This window comes from Phyllobates terribilis, unplaced genomic scaffold (genome assembly GCF_046119375.1).
Source record: "Phyllobates terribilis strain yellow unplaced genomic scaffold, ASM4611937v1 Scaffold_2__4_contigs__length_985480577, whole genome shotgun sequence".
Taxonomy (NCBI): Eukaryota; Metazoa; Chordata; class Amphibia; order Anura; family Dendrobatidae; genus Phyllobates; species Phyllobates terribilis.
This window is the reverse complement of record NW_027362762.1, coordinates 107,119,568-107,140,731: the sequence shown is the minus strand read 5'-3', so window position 1 is coordinate 107,140,731 and position 21,164 is coordinate 107,119,568. Positions and strand designations below refer to the sequence as shown.

Below are 21,164 nucleotides of genomic sequence, written 5' to 3'. Positions count from 1 at the left end.
ATTTCCAACTATTTTTATTCCACGGTGGGGGGGCATGAATAACGCTCTATTAGTGATTTTTTTTTTTTTTTTTTAATTTTTACATAAATTCAACTGACTCGCGCCTTTTTTCAAACTCTCTTTTTTTTTTTTTTTTTTTTTCGTTTTCTGAACTTTACGACCATGTGGCTTTCCCAGATGTTTTAGACCGATTCACGAAATTAGACTTTTTAAAAGAAAAAAAAAAAAAAAAAGTCACAAAATTTGTCGCCACTCTACTCCAGTCCTCCTTTTTGGAGTGCTTTTATGAACGAACGTTATTTTGTGGCAAAACTGAATGACCTGGTACCACACAACTGTATAAGAATGCTCAACACCTAAAAAAGTATATGGAAAAGAGGGGGTGTAGAGTCGGGCACCAGACAGTCTAAATAATTCGATAAATATCAGAGGACAACAATATAGACAAACTTATTACTATTAATTCTATCCACAACACAACACATTAAAAGCATTTAAAAAAACTTCACACATGTAAGTATTAGAAAAAGAAATCCCCTAATCAATTATATTTATACAGGATAGTTAATGTATAATGCAGAAAAATATATTGAATAATTCCACCCATAAATATATAGGACTATGATGGGTACACTCAATTATACAAACCATGTTATACCATAAATATAGCTATACATGTAGAAAACACGCACAAGCCCTTGTAAGGGTATGTGCCCCCCATTCCACCAACATATATTTGTGATGACTGATACACCTTTTTAAAGGTGAGGTCTCCTTTAGAAAAAAAACAGTACAAGGGGGTATCAACAATGAGGTTGGTTTGCAATGCGTACCACCAAACTGTCCTAGGGGGAAGAACAATAGACCACTAAAACCCTACGCGTTACGCCACATAGGTATGGCTTTCTCAGGGGGTATAAGTTATTTTGTGACATATCGCGAAACAAAACGGGCAACGTTTCCAGCTAAAAAGCCAGTTCAAGAATGAAAAAAAGACAATTTGGGGGCTTGCGCAAAACTCTTGCTTCATTTTAATGCATTCGGCACAAAAAAAAGTCATAGAAAACTACAAGATAAGAAAGAAATGGGATTATTATTTTTTTTTAAAATGCTAATTATGAAACTGGCCCCAAAAATCTGAAGAGATAAAATATTGTTTACCTGTCTGACTGATGTCCGAGGAGATGAAGATCAGGCATATTGAGTGTTGGGCTAGCATGCACGAGCTGCTGTGTCCAGCAATGATTAGCTCAAAACAATCATTGCAAGCAAACAAAACCACAGAGCTTCATAAGAGAGACATCACTGAAATCTGTGTTTTAACCCCTACAGCATGCGGTCTTCAGATTACATAGTGAAAACCTGCTACCAGATTCCCTTTAAGATGTTAGTCTTCTTCTCAAATGATTTTAATAAGACTTTGTATCTGTTACCGGAGTTTCCCTTTTTTGGTGTTTTTGCTCTGGACCCTTCTGATTCCTTCATGTATGGTTACCTTATCAGCTTCATATCAATGCTTGAAATCTGATAGCAAACGACTCTATAACATTCTGTTTCATACGAAGCATCTGGCTCCTCTAAACATAAAGACCAGCGAGTTCCCATGGGCCGATCTCGTGTTAGAAGGTCTGTAGTAAACCCGCAGAGGACACCGCAACAACCACAACTACCTCGTTCTAAAAGGACTGAACCCAGGGAGGAGATAAATGAACGATCGCCAGGGTCCAGTGCTGCTGAATCCAACTTTTACCCTTGTGACTTTCTAAATGCATTGCAATACATATTTTCTACTAATATGGATCAAGCAATGAATATTGGGAGAGCTCCGCTCTGAAGTATGCAGAATTGTAAACGCAGCTCTGGACTATCATAGAAACCATAACCCAGCACCAAAAGTGACCATGAAGTTACACTTCTTTTTTTTTTTTTTTTTTTACTTTATTTTATATTGCAAAATTTTTTACAAATCACACAAAGACAAACTGATTTATAATTTAGCAGTTTCTCACCCATGCCTTCCTTGGCTTTTGGAAGGAAAGGAAAAAAACATTATTAAAATTCTTATTAAAGGGCTTGTCCACTACTTTAAAAGTTATTCTTAATAAGCCCAGTGTGGTATAAGAAACAACAACAACAAAAAAACTGTAATCACTTAAAACTAAATGCACAGGACCTGTGCTGGTCTTCTGTGTTCCCCATTGGTCTCCTTCCACCAACATCCCACAAGTAGTGGCGGACCTCTTTAAGCTATGCATAAAGAGGTTGTCCACTACTAGGACAGCCCCTTCTTAAACTAAATGTTCGGTCCCGATAAAATAAAAAAGCCTATACTCCCCTTCCATGCCGGCTCTGTTCCAGCGGTGTCGGCACTCGCGGTCCCGGGGCTGTGATGTGGTGGAATGACATGTGATGCCCAGCGCCCTATCAGCGCTGGCATCACTGTCTCCACCTTCGTACGAAGTGAAGATGAAGTCTGGGCTGCAGCTGATCCTGGACTTCCTCTTTATGTTCAGTTTGTCCGAAGGCGGAGACAGTGACTCCAGTGCTGATTGGTCGCCAGGCATCACGTGTTATTCCACCGCATCACAGCCCCGGGACCGCGAGTGCTGATACCGATGGAACGGCTCTGGCACGGGAGGGGAGTATAGTCTTTATTATTTTATCGGGGCTGAACATTTAGTTTAAGAAGGGGTTGTCCTGGTAGTAGACAACCCCTTTTAACTTTCATTCATTTTTTGGGTTAAGCTCCCATATTGAGTTTTTGATGCTACGTATCTTTGATGGAACTGTAAAACACTGCATTTTTTTGCACAGCAAAGTAGATGGGATTTAAAGAGCTCTCCATGCCCACTATGCTTTTTTTTTTGTTTGTTTTTTTTATGCAGCGTAAATTGACCTGCTGTGCATGCCTTAAATCAGTTTCTCTTGTGATTCCGCTGAGTTTTTATGAGCAGATTTTCCACCTAAAGTTGCATTAGATGGGGAAAATCTGCAAGAGTGCATATGTGTCTTTTAGTGCGTTTCTGCTGTAATCTGTACATGACTGTATCAATAACGTTTTGTAAAAGCCAAATACCAGAAACTGCTTTATTTTTAAATATGACGAAACAAAAAGAGACAAAATCCTCTGTAAAAAAAAAAACACAAGCAATCTAATTTACCTAAGGGTGCAGAAAATCTGAAACATCAGAGTCTCACCAAATACTCATCGTGGGAATGTAGCCTTAAAGAGGTTGTCCAGTACATTACCATTGATGGTCCATCCTTAGGATAGGGCATCGGTGCCTGATCTGTGGAGGTATGACACCTGCACCCCACCGATCAGCTGTTTCCAGTGTCGGTGGCGGCCGGAACTGCTCTGTTACGGAGATGTGCAGCTTTGTCAACTGTATACTGGCTGTGGCCAAGTACTGCACCTCCGCCCCCTATTTAAATCAATAGGGGGCAGATGTCCAATAACCAGGCGTGGCCACTATTCCGTTGGCGGAGCACTGTTGTGCAGCTTCCATAACAGAAGTTCTGGCCGCTGACAACGAGAACAGCTGATCCGCGGAGGTGCCGGGTGTTGCACCCCCACCTATCAGGCGTTGATGACCTATCCTAAGGATGGACCATCGATGGTAAAGTAGAGGAAAACCTCTTAAAGGATCCCGCTCTTTCAGAATTTATTTGGGAGATTACCATCATCGCTGATAACTTTCTGGCTGTCTTTCTGTTTGCTTACATCGTATTCAGAAATAATATTGGGCAGTGGGACTGGATGGGGATCTCTCAACTCTAGATGATGACTGGAAGGTTTATAGTTAAACCTCAGATTCTTTTGTTTTCAGGAGAGTTGAGCCGCCTCTAGAATTCGGGCAATGGCTTCTCTATTCTCCTAGTAGAAAACACATGAATGCTGCTCTAAAGCTGGCCATATGGCTGGATTCGGACAGTTTCGGTGCCCCTGAGCTCCTCTGATGCTGAAGAAGCAAAGAGCATTGGAGAATGATCAATCATGCCACTGGCCCGAACTCTCAATCATCAGGAGCTAACTCCGCTGGCAAATGTGTGCTGTCTGTGGTTATATTTTTTTTCATCAGATTGCAAAATAGACAAGGTGTGAATGAGGCCAAAGCATGATTGTTGTGACCGCTAAGTGAAGGTCCTGTATACATGACCAGATGTACACGTGTTAACAACTCTACCCGATGATCTCTCCTATACAAGCAGAGTTGTAGTCCCGAGTTCCGGTTTTTGTGAATGTTTTGGAAAGTCTTAACACTAAGAATCCTTACATTTCTTTTTCTTTCAGGAGGTCCAGAAGCGAGCGTCCACGTTCTATACAACTCTGGATTTAAGTTCACTTATCCCAAGTCTGTTAATGGCGTTAATCCTGGTGTCTTACGGCGATCAACATGGGCGCAAAGCATCGCTGCTGCTGCCCTCTATAGGCGCCTTATTGACCATCAGTGCATTCTGCTCTGCCTCTTTCTTTGACCTGCCCCTTGAAATCTTATACGTATCCGCTGTCTTCAGTGGATTCCTGGGTGGATTTGCTACATTTATTGGTGGCTGCTTCTCTTATGTAGCGGACATAGCTAAAGACATGCAGACCAAGAACGTACGCATTGCATTTATTGACATGATCCTTGGGGTGTCGAGCGGCGTGGGGGGGATCACATCTGGGTATATACTCCAAGCATTAGGGTTTAAGTGGTCCTTTCTGCTTCCAGCTATTCTGCACATCCTGAATATTTTGTATATCCTTTTTATATTAGAGGAGACTGTGAAAAGATCCGAATTTCAGCAGAATGTGATGAGTAAAGAAGGCTTCAAGGAGCTTTTCTCTGGAGTTTTTCTGCTCTTTAAGCATGCGTCATGCAAGAAGCGGGTGGCCATTAGCATGCTCCTGTTTGCCTTCATGGCCTATCTCTTTTCTAATTTTGGAGCCTTGAGTCTCTTCACCCTTTATGAGTTGGACGCTCCGCTCTGTTGGGATCCTATACGAGTTGGATGGGGGTCTGCCTTGTCCATGTTCTGCTTTATTATAAGTTTTCTTGGTGTTGTCCTCTTTACCCGTTGTCTGAAAGATGCCTACATCGTCCTGATCGGAATAGCGTCCTGCATCGGAGGCATGACTATGGCAGCCTTTGCTACCACAACAGTCACCATGATGTTGGGTAAGATTTTTCTAAAATATTACATCCCACATGATATTATGCATCCCGTGATTACTTGCAATGAATGTGCCATCAGTAGTGGGTTGACGTTTGTCTGACCACTGTGAAACCCACGAACCATGAGAACAAAGGAGTTTCTTCTTAACCCCTTTGCTTTTTCAACGGAAAATGAGAAGGTCTTGCTGAAAAAAAACAAAAAAAGCAGTTCTTTTTTTTTTTAACGAAAGGTCTAAATTGTCTGGAGAAAATTACCTATTTAAATCGTGTGTGTGTGTGTGTGTATGTGTGTGTGTGTATATTTGTTTTTTTTTTTTTTTTAGAGTTGGCTTTTTTTTACATATTATAGTTTGTATTGAAAAAAAATAAAAATAAAATAGAAATCTTGCAATTTTCATACCGGCCACTGGGACCTTTTTTGCATTTTAACTTGCTGTTTCAGGAAACGGGACGTGTACATTAGCAGCAATGTGGGAGACCTGACCCTGACTTTTTTTTTATTGAAGTGCCCAATGAGCGTGTGCAAAGGTGCCTTAGAAGGGAGGAAGGGGAGCAGGGTCAGCTGTGACGTCGCACATTGAGATTAGTGGATCCTGTGTTATCCGTTGTGTATAGAAGAGTTACCTGTCATTGTAATCCTGTCTCTGTTGATAAGGAGCTTACTGAAAACTCTTCTAAAAAGAACAGGAAGTATGAGTATAAAAATAGCCCCAGTGGCCTATGTGAGAACTGCAAGATGAAAAAAATGAGTGTTTGTTTGTTTTTGTTACTTTTTTTTTCATGTCAGGATATTTATAAAATTGAAAAAAATATTGCCCAAAAAAAAAAAAAACTCCTGAAACACAAATGCCTGATTTGAACAATGGGTAATTTTCCCGATGAGAACTTTTGTTTAAAGGGTTGACTGGGCTCACAAATAGTTTCAGTTGCCTAGAAATGCAATTGCAACATATCAATGAGACTGCCTTTACTTATCTAGAGATCAGAGATTGCATTACCTTGTGACACGTACTTTATGACCGTGTGCCCTGAGCGTGTGCTCTGATCATTCTCCTGTATTGAACTAGAAATTTTATTTTAAAAGCATATTTCAACCTATTTGGGTCACCCAAGACGGCATCCAAAATGGCCAACTTCAAAATGGCCGCCATGGTCACCACCCATCTGGAAAAGTTTTCCCCCTTCCATATACTAATGTGTCACAAACAGGAAGTTGATATCACCAACCATTCCCATTTAGTTTAGGTGTATCCATATAAATGGCCCACCCTGTAGATTACAGGATCTTCCTGTTTTCCTGATCAAAGACTGTTTTTCAGCTGATTGTCAAGTTAAACATTATAGGTTAAAAAAGACAAAGCTAAGTACAAATAAGTCACCTATCACCACAAGACTACTTATGCTTTTGCAGCCATGGCTCTTTATGATAATAGTGACAAGTCAGAGTATAGAATCGATAGATTTGTTACTGATATGCAAATAATGGAAGCAGGAATTTTTCAATATATATTTTTTTTTAAATGGAAAATAAACGCCACATGTAGAAATCCCGCCACTTATAGCCATGGCTGATTATCAGTGAGGTTATTTAATTATTGTCTTAGGAATGTTCTGCCGCCTTAAATGTACTTGGGCAGATCTTGAGGATTTGCCCAAGTAGCTCCAGCAACATGCGGCCTGGTGATGTTGTGTTTTAAAAACTGCTCCTGGGACCATGGCCGTACCACTGGTTCTACAACCAAATCCATGTAATGCCGAGTCATTAGTGTACCTGGAATGAACACTAGAGGGGTCCGGCTACCATAACCATGGGAGTATTTATTATGCATTGCTTATATAGCACCATCATATTCCTCAGTGCTTCACATTATCATCACTGTCCCCAATGGGGCTCACAGTATAAATTCCCTATCAGTATGTCTTTGTATAAAATGCACAGTGCTCCGGTTTCCTACCACACTTCAAAGAGTGATATTAGTACTATTATTTTATACCATTATTATACTATGAGTTGACATTTATCTGACTGGCTTTCAGCATCTTGTGACTTGTAGGCACACTGCAAATATCTAATTATCTATTGATTTATTCAATGTTTGTGAGATGTGAGATTTTCTTTTTTTTTTTTTAGATTTAAAGCCACTGAAGCATGTTTGTCAGTCCTATCTAAAGGAGAATTTTGACGTCCAAGTACAGATCAAGATGCACGGATTGGCCACAGGTTTCCTGATCTGAACTTGGCAGCCTCAAGGGCAAATATAAAGTTGTTTATTTCTGGTCGGGAGATCCACAGGCAGTCTGTGCACCGCAGTCTGTGCACCGCAGTCTGTGCACCGCAGTCTGTGCACCGACGTATAAGTGCAGCCTAATTCTTAGCGCATCTTGCAGCACGGTGGCCCACTGGTTAGTCCTGTTGCTTTGCAGTGCTGGGCTCCTGGGTTCAGATCCCACAAAGACCAAAATCTGCAAGGAGTTTGTATGTTCTCCCCGTGTTTGCGTGGGTTTACTCCGGGTTCTCCGGTTTCCTCCCACACTCTAGAGACATACATACTGATAGGGAATGTAGATTGTGAGCCCCTATGGGGACAGTGATGACTATGTCTGTAAAGCGCTGTGGAATTAATGGATGTGTGTATACACACACACACACACACACACACACACACACACACACACACACACACACACACACACACACACACACACACACACACACACACACACACACACACACATACACACCTATATATATATATATATATATATATATATATATATATATATATACACACACACACACATACACACATATATATATACACACACATACACACATACACACATATATATGTATACACACACATACACACATACACACATATATATATATACACACACATACACACATACACACACATGGTCATGGTCGTGAAGGGGTCAGTCTTAAAGCCCTCCATATACATTAGATAGCTGTCTGCTGAATGATCATTCGGCAGTCAGCCACCATTCTTGACTCCACCATAACAGGAATACTCACTTTGGCCAAAGACCCTTGTATTTTTTGAGCGCCACTGTCAGAGTCCTTTGTGTAGATAAGCCAATGCCAGACAACAAAAGAATCGGATCCTGAAGTTCAGCAGGCCGGATCCTTCTCTCCCTCAACATCATTTATTGAGGGAAAGTCGGGAGGCAACCATAGACATTGGACCATCAGCTACCTTCAATTTTGGTGGGTTCGGTGAAGTTTAGTCTTATGTGGGGGCTTTTGTCGCCACATACAGGACAGTGAGGAGGAGTACGTCCTGAGTTAGAGATGACTGATTTTATATACTTCATATCTCAGTTCATTATTAATATGAGAAATAAAATTACAGGTTTGTCTGGGACTTTTACTCTGGCGTATCCTTTAGGATAGGCCTTCAATATCTGATTGAGGGTGGTACTGGTTGATCAGCTGTTCCTGATGCCACGTAGTGATCGAAACTGCTTAGTAGCGGAGCTCCGTCATCTGTATAGTGGCCACAGCCGCGTACTGTGCATCCACCCCTATTGTTTTTAATATTGGGCAGATGTGCAGTACCCAGGCACTGCCACTATACAGCTGACTGAGCTGTGCTATGCTCTTCTAGCCAGCATCGGGAAAACCTTAATGGAGGGGGAGCCGGGTGTCAGATCCCCACCGTTCAGATGTGTAAAAGCTTCAGACAAGCCCTTTGAAGAAAATGATGCAGGGATATTGTCTTGTCTTATCTTTTGTACATTTTCTGTGCTTAGAGTTTTATTTTATGTTTCGCAGTGAGACTTCCTCTGGTGTTTTCTGCAATGCCCCTTCCTGTCCTGAGGTCAATGATGTCCAAAGTGATTTTGGAAAATGAGCAAGGTAAAAAGAGGAGTTCCATAAAATGACCGCAGATCCACGCCAGCGAGTTTACATGGTCTCCCACATCCCTTCACATGACTCTAGCGTAAAGATGTCAAAGGCCCTGATCACACTAGCGTCAAGGCTTCTGTACTGATATAAGGGATCCTAATGGATCCCAGTGACTTGTCATAGGCCTGTAAGATTTCCTTTTTTCTTGATAAATAGGTTTTCACCTTTTCCATAGGATAGAATGGAAAAAGGGCAGTGAATATATGACTGTACCTGTGTTGTATGGGTCTGTAATTACACACATATTAAAATGTAAGAGACCATACCATAAGAAAAAAGCTGAGCCATGTTCCATTGAAGGCCCTTCTACTGAATTACTCCTTACTTTGCTTCCACGAAAGAACACGCTGCCATATTAAAGTGCCTTAAGGTGGCACAGGGAGGACTTGGCTTTAGTTAAATTAACTTAAATTATTTGCCATAAGGGAAAAAAAAAAAGCACAGAAATTAAGGCGTTACCTGGGGGGAGGGGTTGCTGCGGATTTTGTTAAGTCTAGTTCACAATGCTACTACTGTAATATGCATCAATTTACCCTCCGAAATATAGGCTGCATATATCCTGCGTGTGCACAGTGCCTGATAAAACAATATGTGATGTAAGGGAGCTCCTGGGGTCAGACCCTGCGATCAAACTCTCATACCCTGTACTATCCATTGCACCCCCGTAGAATAATGGTGGCCTGTGCAGGACCCCCGTAGAATAATGGTGGCCTGTGCAGGACCCCCGTAGATTAATGGTGGCCTGTGCAGGACCCCCGTAGATTAATGGTGGCCTGTGCAGGACCCCCGTAGATTAATGGTGGCCTGTGCAGGACCCCCGTAGATTAATGGTGGCCTGTGCAGGACCCCCGTAGATTAATGGTGGCCTGTGCAGGACTCTTCGCCAGACTATGTCGGTTGTGACCCTCTGAACTTCCTCCCTAATAAGCTCATTCCTGTGTTGCAGGAGCATTGTTTGCTTGCATCGCCTGTCTGGAGAGTCTGACAGGAAACCTGACCGTTGCCATGTTTAACACCATCTACGGGGCCACGGTGCTGTGGTTTCCTGGGTTTTCCTTCCTGTTATCTGCCGTCCTCAGCTTGGTCCCGTTTGGCCTGGTCTGGTAAGAGCGACCTTTTGTACAGAATATATAGTGACCTTCTGGTATTTCACTTATGTAAAATGAATTTCTCCCCAGTAATTAAATCCAAATCTAATCTTCCATAATTGAGTTCCTGTAATGTAATGATCTGTGGATGGCAGAACTGGCTTGTGATGGGCAGTGAGCACGAGCCGCACATTAAGCTTATTACATTAGCCAAGGGAAACATGAATATGTAAAGATTCATGATAAGTACACGGTGTTCCAAATTATTATGCAAATAATATTTTCTCAGACTTTCCCAAACTACCTATATGAATTGCAGTCATTGTAATTTTCCAGTCAAATAACTATTAGAGTACAATTGAAAGGTTTTTGTACAAACTGCCTATGATAACAGTATATTTTTAAAAAAATAAACTCAAACTGCACTCAAAATGCATGTTCCAAATTATTATGCACAGCAGAGTTTTCAACCTTTTCATTTTAATAAAGAACAAAAAAATGGTCATTTTTGAAATTATAAGCATTAGCAGGTTATTACAAACTGAAATCAAACAGTTTTCAACTCAAAACTTTATTCTAGGTGATGTTACATTTGCACATAGGACCCCTTGTTCGAAAGGAGCTTCTGAACTCTCTCGTCCATTGAATTTGTCAGGTTTTGGATGGTTTCTGCTTTAATTGTTTTGCATGAGGACAGAATACCCTCCCAGAGCTGTTGCTTAGATGTGAACTGCCTCCCGCCATCATAGACACTCCTTTTGATGATGCTCCAGAGGTTCTCAATGGGGTTGAGGTCAGGGGAGCATGGGGGCCACACCATAAGTTTGTCCCCTTTTATGCCCATATCAGCCAGAGATGCAGATGTGTTATGTGCAGCATGAGACGGGGCATTATCATGCATGAAATGATCTCGATGGTCCAGATGGATGGAGTGGAGGATGGCTGGTTGATGGACACCCCATGCAAACACGGCTACGGCGCCAACAAGGAGGAGGTGGAGTAATGTTTTGGGCTGGAATCATGGGGAGAGAGATTGTCGGCCCTTTTAGGATCCCTGAAGGGGTAAAGATGAACTCCATAATGTATGTGGATTTTCTCAAACAGCACTTCCTTCCATGGTTCAAGAAGAAGACCCGTGCATTCCGCAGCAAGATCATTTTCATGCATGATAATGCCCCGTCTCATGCTGCACATAACAATGGACGAGAGAGTTCAGAAGCACCTAGAATAAAGTTTTGAGTTGAAAACTGTTTGATTTCAGTTTGTAATAACCTGCTAATGCTTATAATTTCAAAAATTACCATTTTTTTGTTCTTTATTAAAATGAAAAAGCTGAAAACTCTGCTGTGCATAATAATTTGGAACATGCATTTTGAGTGCAGTCTGATTTTTTATTTTTTAAAAAATATACTGTTATCATAGGCAGTTTGTACAAAAACCTTTCAATTGTACTCTAATAGTTATTTGACTGGAAAATTACAATGACTGCAATTCATATAGGTAATTTGGGAAAGTCTGAGAAAATATTATTTGCATAATAATTTGGAACACCGTGTAAAGATGGATCTGGTGTGCAGTTCGCTTTCTACCCTCTTCTTATGACTCCTCGTTTTCTTCACCTCCATTTATTTGTTCCTCTGGCGAAACCTGCTGTTTCCCTCCCCGTCCCCTCAGGGGGTCTCCTCTCCATGGCTTCTATGATTTCCTAGAATGTTGGGGTTGGAAGGGACCTCCAGGGTCATCGTGTCCAACCTTGGCAGCGCTATTCTCAGGCCTGTATGTTCATCTAGATTAGCATGAGCACTTTATACTATTCCCAAAACAACATGGCAACTCTAAAAATACATGCAAGTACATGTACATACAAGTACAGTCGTGGCCAAAAGTTTTGAGATTGACACAAATTTTGGTTTTCAAAAAGTTTGCTGCTTCAGTAATTTAGATCTGTGATCCCATGCTGTAATGTCTGTATACTCTTTTGCTTCCTCCCCTGCCCAGGAGCTGTGGTATGATCAGACCATGTTCCTGTATGGTCAGACACAGCCATTACACAGTACACAGCAGGGGAACATTTATAAGGTTATCTCAGCACAGGAACATTTTATTTAAACACATCCAATTGTGGAAGTTATTATTCTAAGATCTATTGATTAAAATTAACTTTCGTTCATGGGAAAACCCCTTTAATACAAGTGAATTGAGCGAGGCCAAGGACGTCTAGTCTGAATGTGACCAGAAGCATGCAAATCGCATGCTTGTGCTCACATGACCGCCTGCTCCCGTCGCCAGCACTGGAGAATCCTCACAGTGGACGGTGCACGTGCAGGACAACCTCTTTAAAATAAAACTTTCTCCTGAGCTAACGAGAAGATCGCTGAAATGATGTAAATGGGTCATTTTGGGGTAAGGCTGAAATTCAGTGGAAATGGGGTTTTGTGATGAAGTTAATTTTCATGATACGGAATGACTTTGATCAGATGAATTGTAAAAAAATAACTGCACCCTTCATTGCAATCTAGAGTTCTTACAAATTGCCACAATAAAAACTGAAGCCACAAACCTGTGAAAGCCAAAATTTGTGTCCGTCTCAAAACTTTATATACTTCCTGTACTACGTTAGCATCTTGCAAGAGACCAGTTTAAAAACCAGACAAGCATCGGCTTCTTATTTGTTCTTATGTTCACCCACGGCATATAAAATGTGTGTGTATGTGTAATATAATTGTGACGCTAGTCCCTACTCCCTGATAAGCCATGAGGTTGGAGGTCAAAAGCCAAGAGAGTATGTCATAGACAAAGGGGTGAGACAAAGGCGTAGTCAGGAAAGAGTCAGAGGTCAATATTCCAAGGAGGTAGCAGATCACGACAAAGGGGCTAGGCAAGCGGATGGTGAAGACAAACCCTAGATCAAGCAGCAAAGATGAAAACGAAGAGCAAACACACACCTCATAAGCAAAGCTACAATTGGCAGCAATCTAAGGCAGAATAATTACTCTGGATAAGAGACACATGGATGAAGCCCCACCATACCCTGGTCCTGTTCGGACGACTAAACTATAACTCCTGACACTGACAGCTCAGCATCCTATTGGACGGCAGAGCTAGCTGTCCATCACCATACTGAAAACCTATATAGAAACTAGGAGTGATAGCCAAAGTTATATTAAAATATATATTTTATTGATACAAGTAATTAAAATGTAAACACATAGTAAAATACAATTAAAAAGGGGAATATCACACAAAGGCTTTTACCACACAGGCAAAACCAAAGAGATTACCAACAGAGTATAAATATATCCACACCCACACCCACACCCGGCTAGAAGTACTTGAAGGAGGCTACATATAAAGTATTTAGTGGAAATACATCCTACACAATTCAGTGGATAAGAAGTGCCTACTAATAAATATACCTAATATGCAGTGGGTTAGTATGTACTATTATAAACTTATGGTTGTTATGTGTTATAAGATCAAATGTCTTAAGGGATCATATAACCATTCCAAAGTTAGACTTGGCAGATATTAACAAGGGTAATCTTTAGAAGGTAACGTTGGGGGTAAATGACAGTAAGTAAATATTTCAGTCAATACAGAATGTGTGTGGTGGCCACAGGAAACCCCATCACCATACTGACAGCTCAGCACCCCCCATTCCTAGATTGGACGGCAGACCTGTCATTCACTGTGTCCAGACACTCTGATAGGAGGAATCAAGACTATAATATATATTCTATACAACTGCTTATATTAAAATTCCGATTATCCAGCAGCCTCAGCAGTGCCCTTTTATCAGGGATTAGGGATTTCAGACTACTATATGTTTCATGCATGTACATAGAAACAAACCAGCACATACAGGTGTATTTATACGTGCCTGTATTCTATTAAAGGGGTGTACGGTTTTTCCCTGGCCAAAAGACTGCGGCCAGGAGAAGTTGAATGGAGCGCCTATCCATGCATGCCATACACTTATAATGAAACCGCAGGGCGCGTGCTTGATCAGCGCTCCATTAATCTGCTCTTTCCTGCAGTCTTGTGGCCAAGAGAGCAGAGGGGGAAGTTCCCAGTTTCTGGTAATTGGTGGGGGTCTCATAAGTTGGACCCGCTTCAATCTGTAATGCATGTAAATTGGAATACCCCTTGAAGTACTCTCGGGAGCTGTGGTCTCCTACTTGGGCCTACATCACTCCTATGGTCTATCATGTCTGCTCTGTAAGCGAAGTCTCCAGCCAAGTTCTTATTTCTCTTATTTCAGGCTTCTGCTGTGCATCGGGTATCAAGAAAGGGACCACGTTCTCCTGATTAATGAGGAATCCAGCACTGAAGCAGACTCCTAGCATCATGTCTGACGCTTTGGGAGAATCCGTGACTATCTCACTCTGGGAAACGTCCTAGGAATTATTGTATTCCTGCTCATCACAACATGAGCTTGGTTTTGATTTTCCGTCAGATTCCATAACAGAGCGTAATCTACAGATCATCCCAGACACAGAATAAGAGTCTATAGTAACTGTAACCTGTATACAGTTTAGTGTCTACTAACCAGAATGTCCCAAAATAGGTTTTATTTCACATTGACTATTTTTAAGGGGAACCTGTGATATTGAACTCACTGTCTCATCACATGCTTCAGGTTATAGATCAAGAGATTTATGTATAGTTTTATGGAAAAATATTCACTAAAACCTGAAAGTCTGGGCTAAGGAGTCCAGTGGGCGGTCCTACTTGATGATTGACAATGGTCCATGGATCATAAAAGGAAGGCTGACAATTATTGAGTCAGTCCAACCATCTGTAATCAGTCCGTAAACCCACAATGAGCATGATTTCAATAGATAAATCCTAAGTCAGGTCGGTTTTACTAATCTCTTTCATAGACCATGTATGGACCGCGATGCACGGACTAGCCACGGCTCTACTGGCTTGGTCTAGGCAGTCTCATGGGCACATAAAAAAAAAAACAAAACAAAACAAAAAAAAACCTAACTTTTTATAATTGGTCAGTATTAAAAATAAGAAATCTTGCAATTATCATATTGGCTTGTGGGGGTTTTTTAGACTTCAGCTTCCCATTGTTTCAGGAAACAACACATGTACATAACCACAATGGTTGGATCCCAACCATATCTTTGTATATAAGCAATGTTAATTCTGAAAGGGAGGGGGGAGCAGGATAAGGTGTGAAATCACTTATTGTGATTGGTGGATTTATTTTACTCACTTATGTAGCGCCATTAATTCCACAGCGCTCCATAGACTTATCAGCTGTCTATAAGGGTGTTACCTGTCACTGTAATCCTGCCTCTGATGATAATGAACCTGCTAAAAACTGTTCCTGAAAGGACAGGAAGTAGAAGTATTAAAAAATAGCCACAGTGGCCAGTGTGAAACCTGCAAGATTACTTATTGTATTGATTAATATCATAAGGAAAAAAAACGAACATTGCCCAAACGTTTTAAAGATACAAGTAAAAAAGACTTAAGCACCAGGGCATTTTCTGATGACACATTCCCTTTAAGTAGGCTTTTTAAAGGGAACTAAAACATGCTAGAACTAGATTTTCTTGTTGCTCATGTATTACGTTTAACATCTTGCATTGATTCGGTGCTTCCTCTTGGAACTTGTTACTAATCAAGTTTAAAGAGAAGAATGAACTAAAAGATTAATTGTGGGATTTGGGGAGGGGGCACTATTTTTAGTTATCACAGATAGAAAAAGAGTACTTTTTAGTTTGACTAATAAACCCATCTCTAACCCACTTGTGGATCTGCTGCTACTCTGAAAAATCTATTAGCATAATAATCTAAGCCTATGTTCACACTGCGTTTTTTTTTTCTTTTTCTGCAGCCAAAATCTGATTACTTGGCAGTAAAAAAAAAAAAAAAAAATTGCATCCAGGTTTTGCGGTGTTTTTTGCTGCTTTTCTTGCTCCATTTTGCTGTGTTTTTTTTCTGCGTTTTTCAGGATTCCAAAGTTCAGCTTTGCTTCCACCATAAAAGCATAAACAATACAAGGTGTGAGGCCACCAATGCAAGACGTACGTGAAAACTTAAACCATGTTTGCGAAAAAGGTTCAATTTTATCAAATTATTTAGGAGAAGCTTTTTATGTTTCTTAGGTAGGGCATTGTTTACTCTGCACACTCTTCACTAATTTATCACTAATTCAGTTAAACTATGCTTGGAGTGGGGAGAAACAAAAGGATTGCTTTAAAAAAAAAAAAAGTTATGTCTGAAAAAAATAGGGATTATTGTGAACAAAAAAGCTGGATTAATGTATGAAGCGCATTTGTGAACTAACATTACATGAATGCTTGAAAAAAATACACACTTGCAAACGTAAAAAGAGCAGGGGGAGTTGAATTATTTTTTTTTTTTCTTTTTGGGCCAAATGCAAGTCAGGAAAACAAAATGGATAGCACATAATGTCATTTGTCCGTATTTTAATGTTTTATAGGGTAGGTGAAGCCAAGATTTTTTTTTTTTTTTGCTCCATACTAGAAAAACTGATATAACATGTTTTGGGGGAAAAAAAAAAAAACTTACACATGGACTAAAAATGGGTCCTGCACACCAAAAAAATCACGGATTAGTTTTCACTTGACTCATCACATCATACAAGAAAAAGGAACCAGGTTTCATCAGTGATTTTCATCAGTTTGGCCCAGTGTCATCAGTTTTTCTTGTACGTGAAAAAGAAAGTTTCCCCATCTTCTCCTTTCTGACAGTCGGTGCAAATCGGACTGCACTCTGATGTCATTCCAAGTGCTGTCGATTTTTTTTTTTTTTTTTTTACACAGACCCGTAGACTTGCATTGTCGATTTTGATCCGACACTCGAATCAAAATCAGAGATGACTCCGCAAAAAATCGCGGACATGTGAATGACCCCAATTCTCTATTATAGGTATGAGTGCTGTCTGGGAATAGCACTGGTATTCAAAAAATGGACGTCTGAATGAGGTGCTCCAGCGTGGCTACCAATTTCAGCTGTCGCTTCCACCAATATGAGCACAAGTTTGGCGGTAGCATGCAGGCATTGCAGCTTTGGAAGCCTGAAGTGGTAAAAAGAAGATCAATAAGACTGAATATATAAACAAGAAGTAGTTTTTTACATTGATATGAATGTGAATTTTTGAGGATGGGGTGGGTGGTGGTTTTTTAGCACTTTCCAGGCAGGGTTCCAGGCAGAATCTGCCTGAAAATGACATTGGTCCCAAATTATCATTTGCAGGTTTTTTCTTTTTTAAGTAAATTTTTTTATTCTTGTGGTATTCACTGTTTATTGCGCCACATTCATCAAAATAGCGCACGTGGTTCACAAATTTGGGGCAAACTTTAGAGAAAAAAGGGGCTTTTTTATGACATTTGTAACTTTTTTTAGAAAAAAAAAAAAATCACAACTTTTTGAAAATGTGGTAAAAAGATGCAACTTTTTCAATTAAGTGCAGAAATTCACTCTGGGTAGGACTGGAGTTGGAGTTAGAGTTGTCCAAAACTTTGCAACGTTTTAAAAAGATGCAATTGATGAATCAGGAATCGCTAGATTCCACGCACAAAGCCGAAAAAAAAAACAGGCGAGCACATATAAAATGGACTTCAAGAAAGGAGCAAATAGGATAATGAATTGGGCGCAAAAAAAAGGCACAAAACACGACAAAAAGCAGCTGCAAAGGCGATCTAAAAAGCCACCTGGAAAAGCTCTACATAAACAATCAAAAGAATGAATAAATGCATTTCTATGTAAAATAAAAAACAAACCTTTTTTCACATTCATATTTTCAGGCTTTTGTGCGTCTTAAGAAAGAAGTGAGCGGACCGTTCTTCAGGCGGTTTTTGCGCTCACTATTTTATAATAGAAGTCAGTGGGAAGGCTCGAATACGCCTGGACATCTGAGCGTTTTTACTTGAAAAATCATTAGATTTTTTTTCTCAAAATTCCATTCAGCAATGAAGTGTCTCTAAAACGGCAGTAACAAAAACCAAAAACAAATACCCGCTGGAAGTTTAAAACGTCAAAGTGCTCAGGAAACAACAAAAGCGTGAAAATGTTGTAGTTGGCTACTCTTATATTTGAGATTTTACATCCGCTCAATCACTAGATCCAGCTGTATGCACAGTGAAGGATGCTGGGAGATTTCAGCTCTGAAGTCTGCACAGCTTTTTATAATGCAGTAATTAGAGTATTTGCAGAGGTAGAATTGCTCTATGTAAAACGTGAACTTCAAAGGGATTTATGTGGTTACATGTAACTTTCTAGCATATGTCCTGTTTCTCGCCTTTGAGATCTCAGCTTGCTGTCAGTGAATGTTAATATTTTTTTTTACACCCCGAGGCTGAAAAGTCATGTGAATATTTTTCATAGATGATAAAACCTTTGCACCACCCAGACTTGACAATCCTCTACTCCAGACTGATACATTGTAGCAAACGATCAGGACTGGAAACAAATGTAGAAGAATCACTAGTGAGCCTATTCCATGTAGATAAGGTTTCTATTCACTGACTGCAAACAGCAATCATAAAGACGGCCAGGCATTAACATACAGAGATCATAAAGACGGCCAGGCAACAACATACAGAGATCATAAAGACGGCCAGGCAACAACATACAGAGATCATAAAGACGGCCAGGCAACAACATACAGAGATCATAAAGACGGCCAGGCAACAACATACAGAGATCATAAAGACGGCCAGGCAACAACATACAGAGATCATAAAGACGGCCAGGCAACAACATACAGAGATCATAAAGACGGCCAGGCAACAACATACAGAGATCATAAAGACGGCCAGGCAACAACATACAGAGATCATAAAGACGGCCAGGCAACAACATACAGAGATCATAAAGACAGCCAGGCAACAACATACAGAGATCATAAAGACGGCCAGGCAACAACATACAGAGATCATAAAGACGGCCAGGCAACAACATACAGAGATCATAAAGACGGCCAGGCAACAACATACAGAGATCATAAAGACGGCCAGGCAACAACATACAGAGATCATAAAGACGGCCAGGCAACAACATACAGAGATCATAAAGACGGCCAGGCAACAACATACAGAGATCATGAAGACGGCCAGGCAACAACATACAGAGATCATAAAGACGGCCAGGCAACAACATACAGAGATCATAAAGACGGCCAGGCAACAACATACAGAGATCATAAAGACGGCCAGGCAACAACATACAGAGATCATAAAGACGGCCAGGCAACAACATACAGTTGTAACAATACTGTGTTTCCATAGAACCAGATAGGATTCCTGATTTCCTTGCTCTAGTCCTGTCTGTCCTGAGGTTTACGACCATAATTGTACTCATTGCCAAAGATTTGTGACGCTTTTTCTATACAGATGTATATTTTTCCTTTTAACTGAAATGTATTATAGCTATTAATATATCTGGGATAAATGTATATTTATTAAAAATAAAGGAAAAGCTGGTAGAAAAATCTGCAAATGATGTCATACAATACAAAATGGTGTGAAGGCGTAATTGTACCAGCTGGCGATAGTTGTAATTTATATGTAAATATGAAAAGAAAATATTCTCATTAAATGATAATAAAAAAAAATGTGTTTTTGTTTGTATTTTTTTTTTTCCAGAAATAGAGAGAAGGATCTAATACTCGCCAAATTCCTGTCTGACACAAACTCCACCTAGTAGTAAGGCTCGTTTCACAAGACTGTATAGCGGCCGAACTTAAGGGTCCATGGTGGGCTACACTCAGTCATTTCCGGACTTGAAGCACTCCTCCTCCCATAACGTTTTTATCCTCTTAATATATTGCATTCATCATGTTTATATATCACTGTGCACTTACAATTGCTCATTTTGCCTTTCTACCCAGTTAATTCTTCTCTTTTCTATTATGTCTACAATATCACATGATCAAAAACAGACTAGCTGAATCCCTCTAAGCTCTATGTGAAAACAGGAGATCAATGGTCCCTGCATGAGTCATCATTAGAACTACAATTTGAAGTGTTCAGTGCTAGATGATAACAGAGCAGATGAAGAGGGCAAGTATTCGTAGTTAGTGATGAGCACTAGTGCTCGTTATTAGAGTTTTCCCAGGGTGCTCGGGTATGCACAGAGTATTGCGGGTGCTCTAGTGACATGTTCAAGTCCCTGCACACATGTTTCATGGCTGTAAGCCACAAAGCATGCAGGGATTTCCTGACATACGCTGGCATGCAGGCGTGGGGACACGAACATGTCACTCGAGCACCCGTGATACTCAGTGCATACCCAAGCACCCTAGGCAAACCGGAGTAACGAGCACTAGCGCTCATCACTAGTCGTCATATCGTAATTTTTTCTTTTTACTTTTGATCATGCAGATTTCAGCTTCCAGGACTCCAACCTTTCAACAGTTATGACCGATGTTTTAGACGATACATTGTGATTGGTTCAGTCTTATGGATGTGGCCCTCGGAGCAAAAACGGCTGTACGTCCCTGCCATACATGTCAGACGCCCGCTCATGCCTTGGTTTATGCCAATTATACTTTCAGTGTTGGTTTATGGCATTTTTCTAATCTACTTCTCTTTGCAAATGGCTTTATGCCTCTTACAATCAGAATACATTAACGCAATGAGATGAATGAAATCTGCTGACTGTGTTGGATTCACTTCTAGCCTTTTCCCTGATTAATTACAGTGAGATCGGTCCTGCTTCCCATACAGGGCAGCCTCCGGCCAGCGCTCTGCAGTACTGACTAAGCAGTTTGGGCACTGAAATTCAGACCTTGCAAAAAAAAAAAGAAACCTGCAGGATCAGGAGCTCCAGAGCCGAAAGCTGAGGAGTAAATAGAGTCCTCGTCTCATGGGAGCGGAGTGACGAGTCGGCAAATAAGACTAACGATCTGTCTTATCTTCACACCAACATCAAGCAGCCCAGCGACATCACTGCCAACAGCTCACATTAAACAGTATCTTCCCCTCTGCAGACTAAAGCCCC

At 40.6% G+C, this 21,164-nt stretch overlaps 1 protein-coding gene across 3 annotated transcripts in view; it reads left to right on the top strand.

Moving 5' to 3' along the window:
• Window positions 1-19,420, top strand: part of SLC46A3 (solute carrier family 46 member 3) — a 57,927-nt gene extending 38,507 nt beyond the window's left edge. For all 3 annotated transcript variants that reach the window (XM_073662482.1, XM_073662479.1, XM_073662481.1), the window contains exons 3-6: window positions 4,295-5,162; window positions 8,956-9,039; window positions 10,037-10,193; window positions 14,440-19,420. In XM_073662482.1, the coding sequence (XP_073518583.1) occupies window positions 4,295-5,162; window positions 8,956-9,039; window positions 10,037-10,193; window positions 14,440-14,521 (1,191 nt within the window). In that variant the 3' untranslated portion in view covers window positions 14,522-19,420. The remainder of the gene's footprint in view (window positions 1-4,294; window positions 5,163-8,955; window positions 9,040-10,036; window positions 10,194-14,439) is intronic.
• Window positions 19,421-21,164: the final 1,744 nt, after the last annotated feature.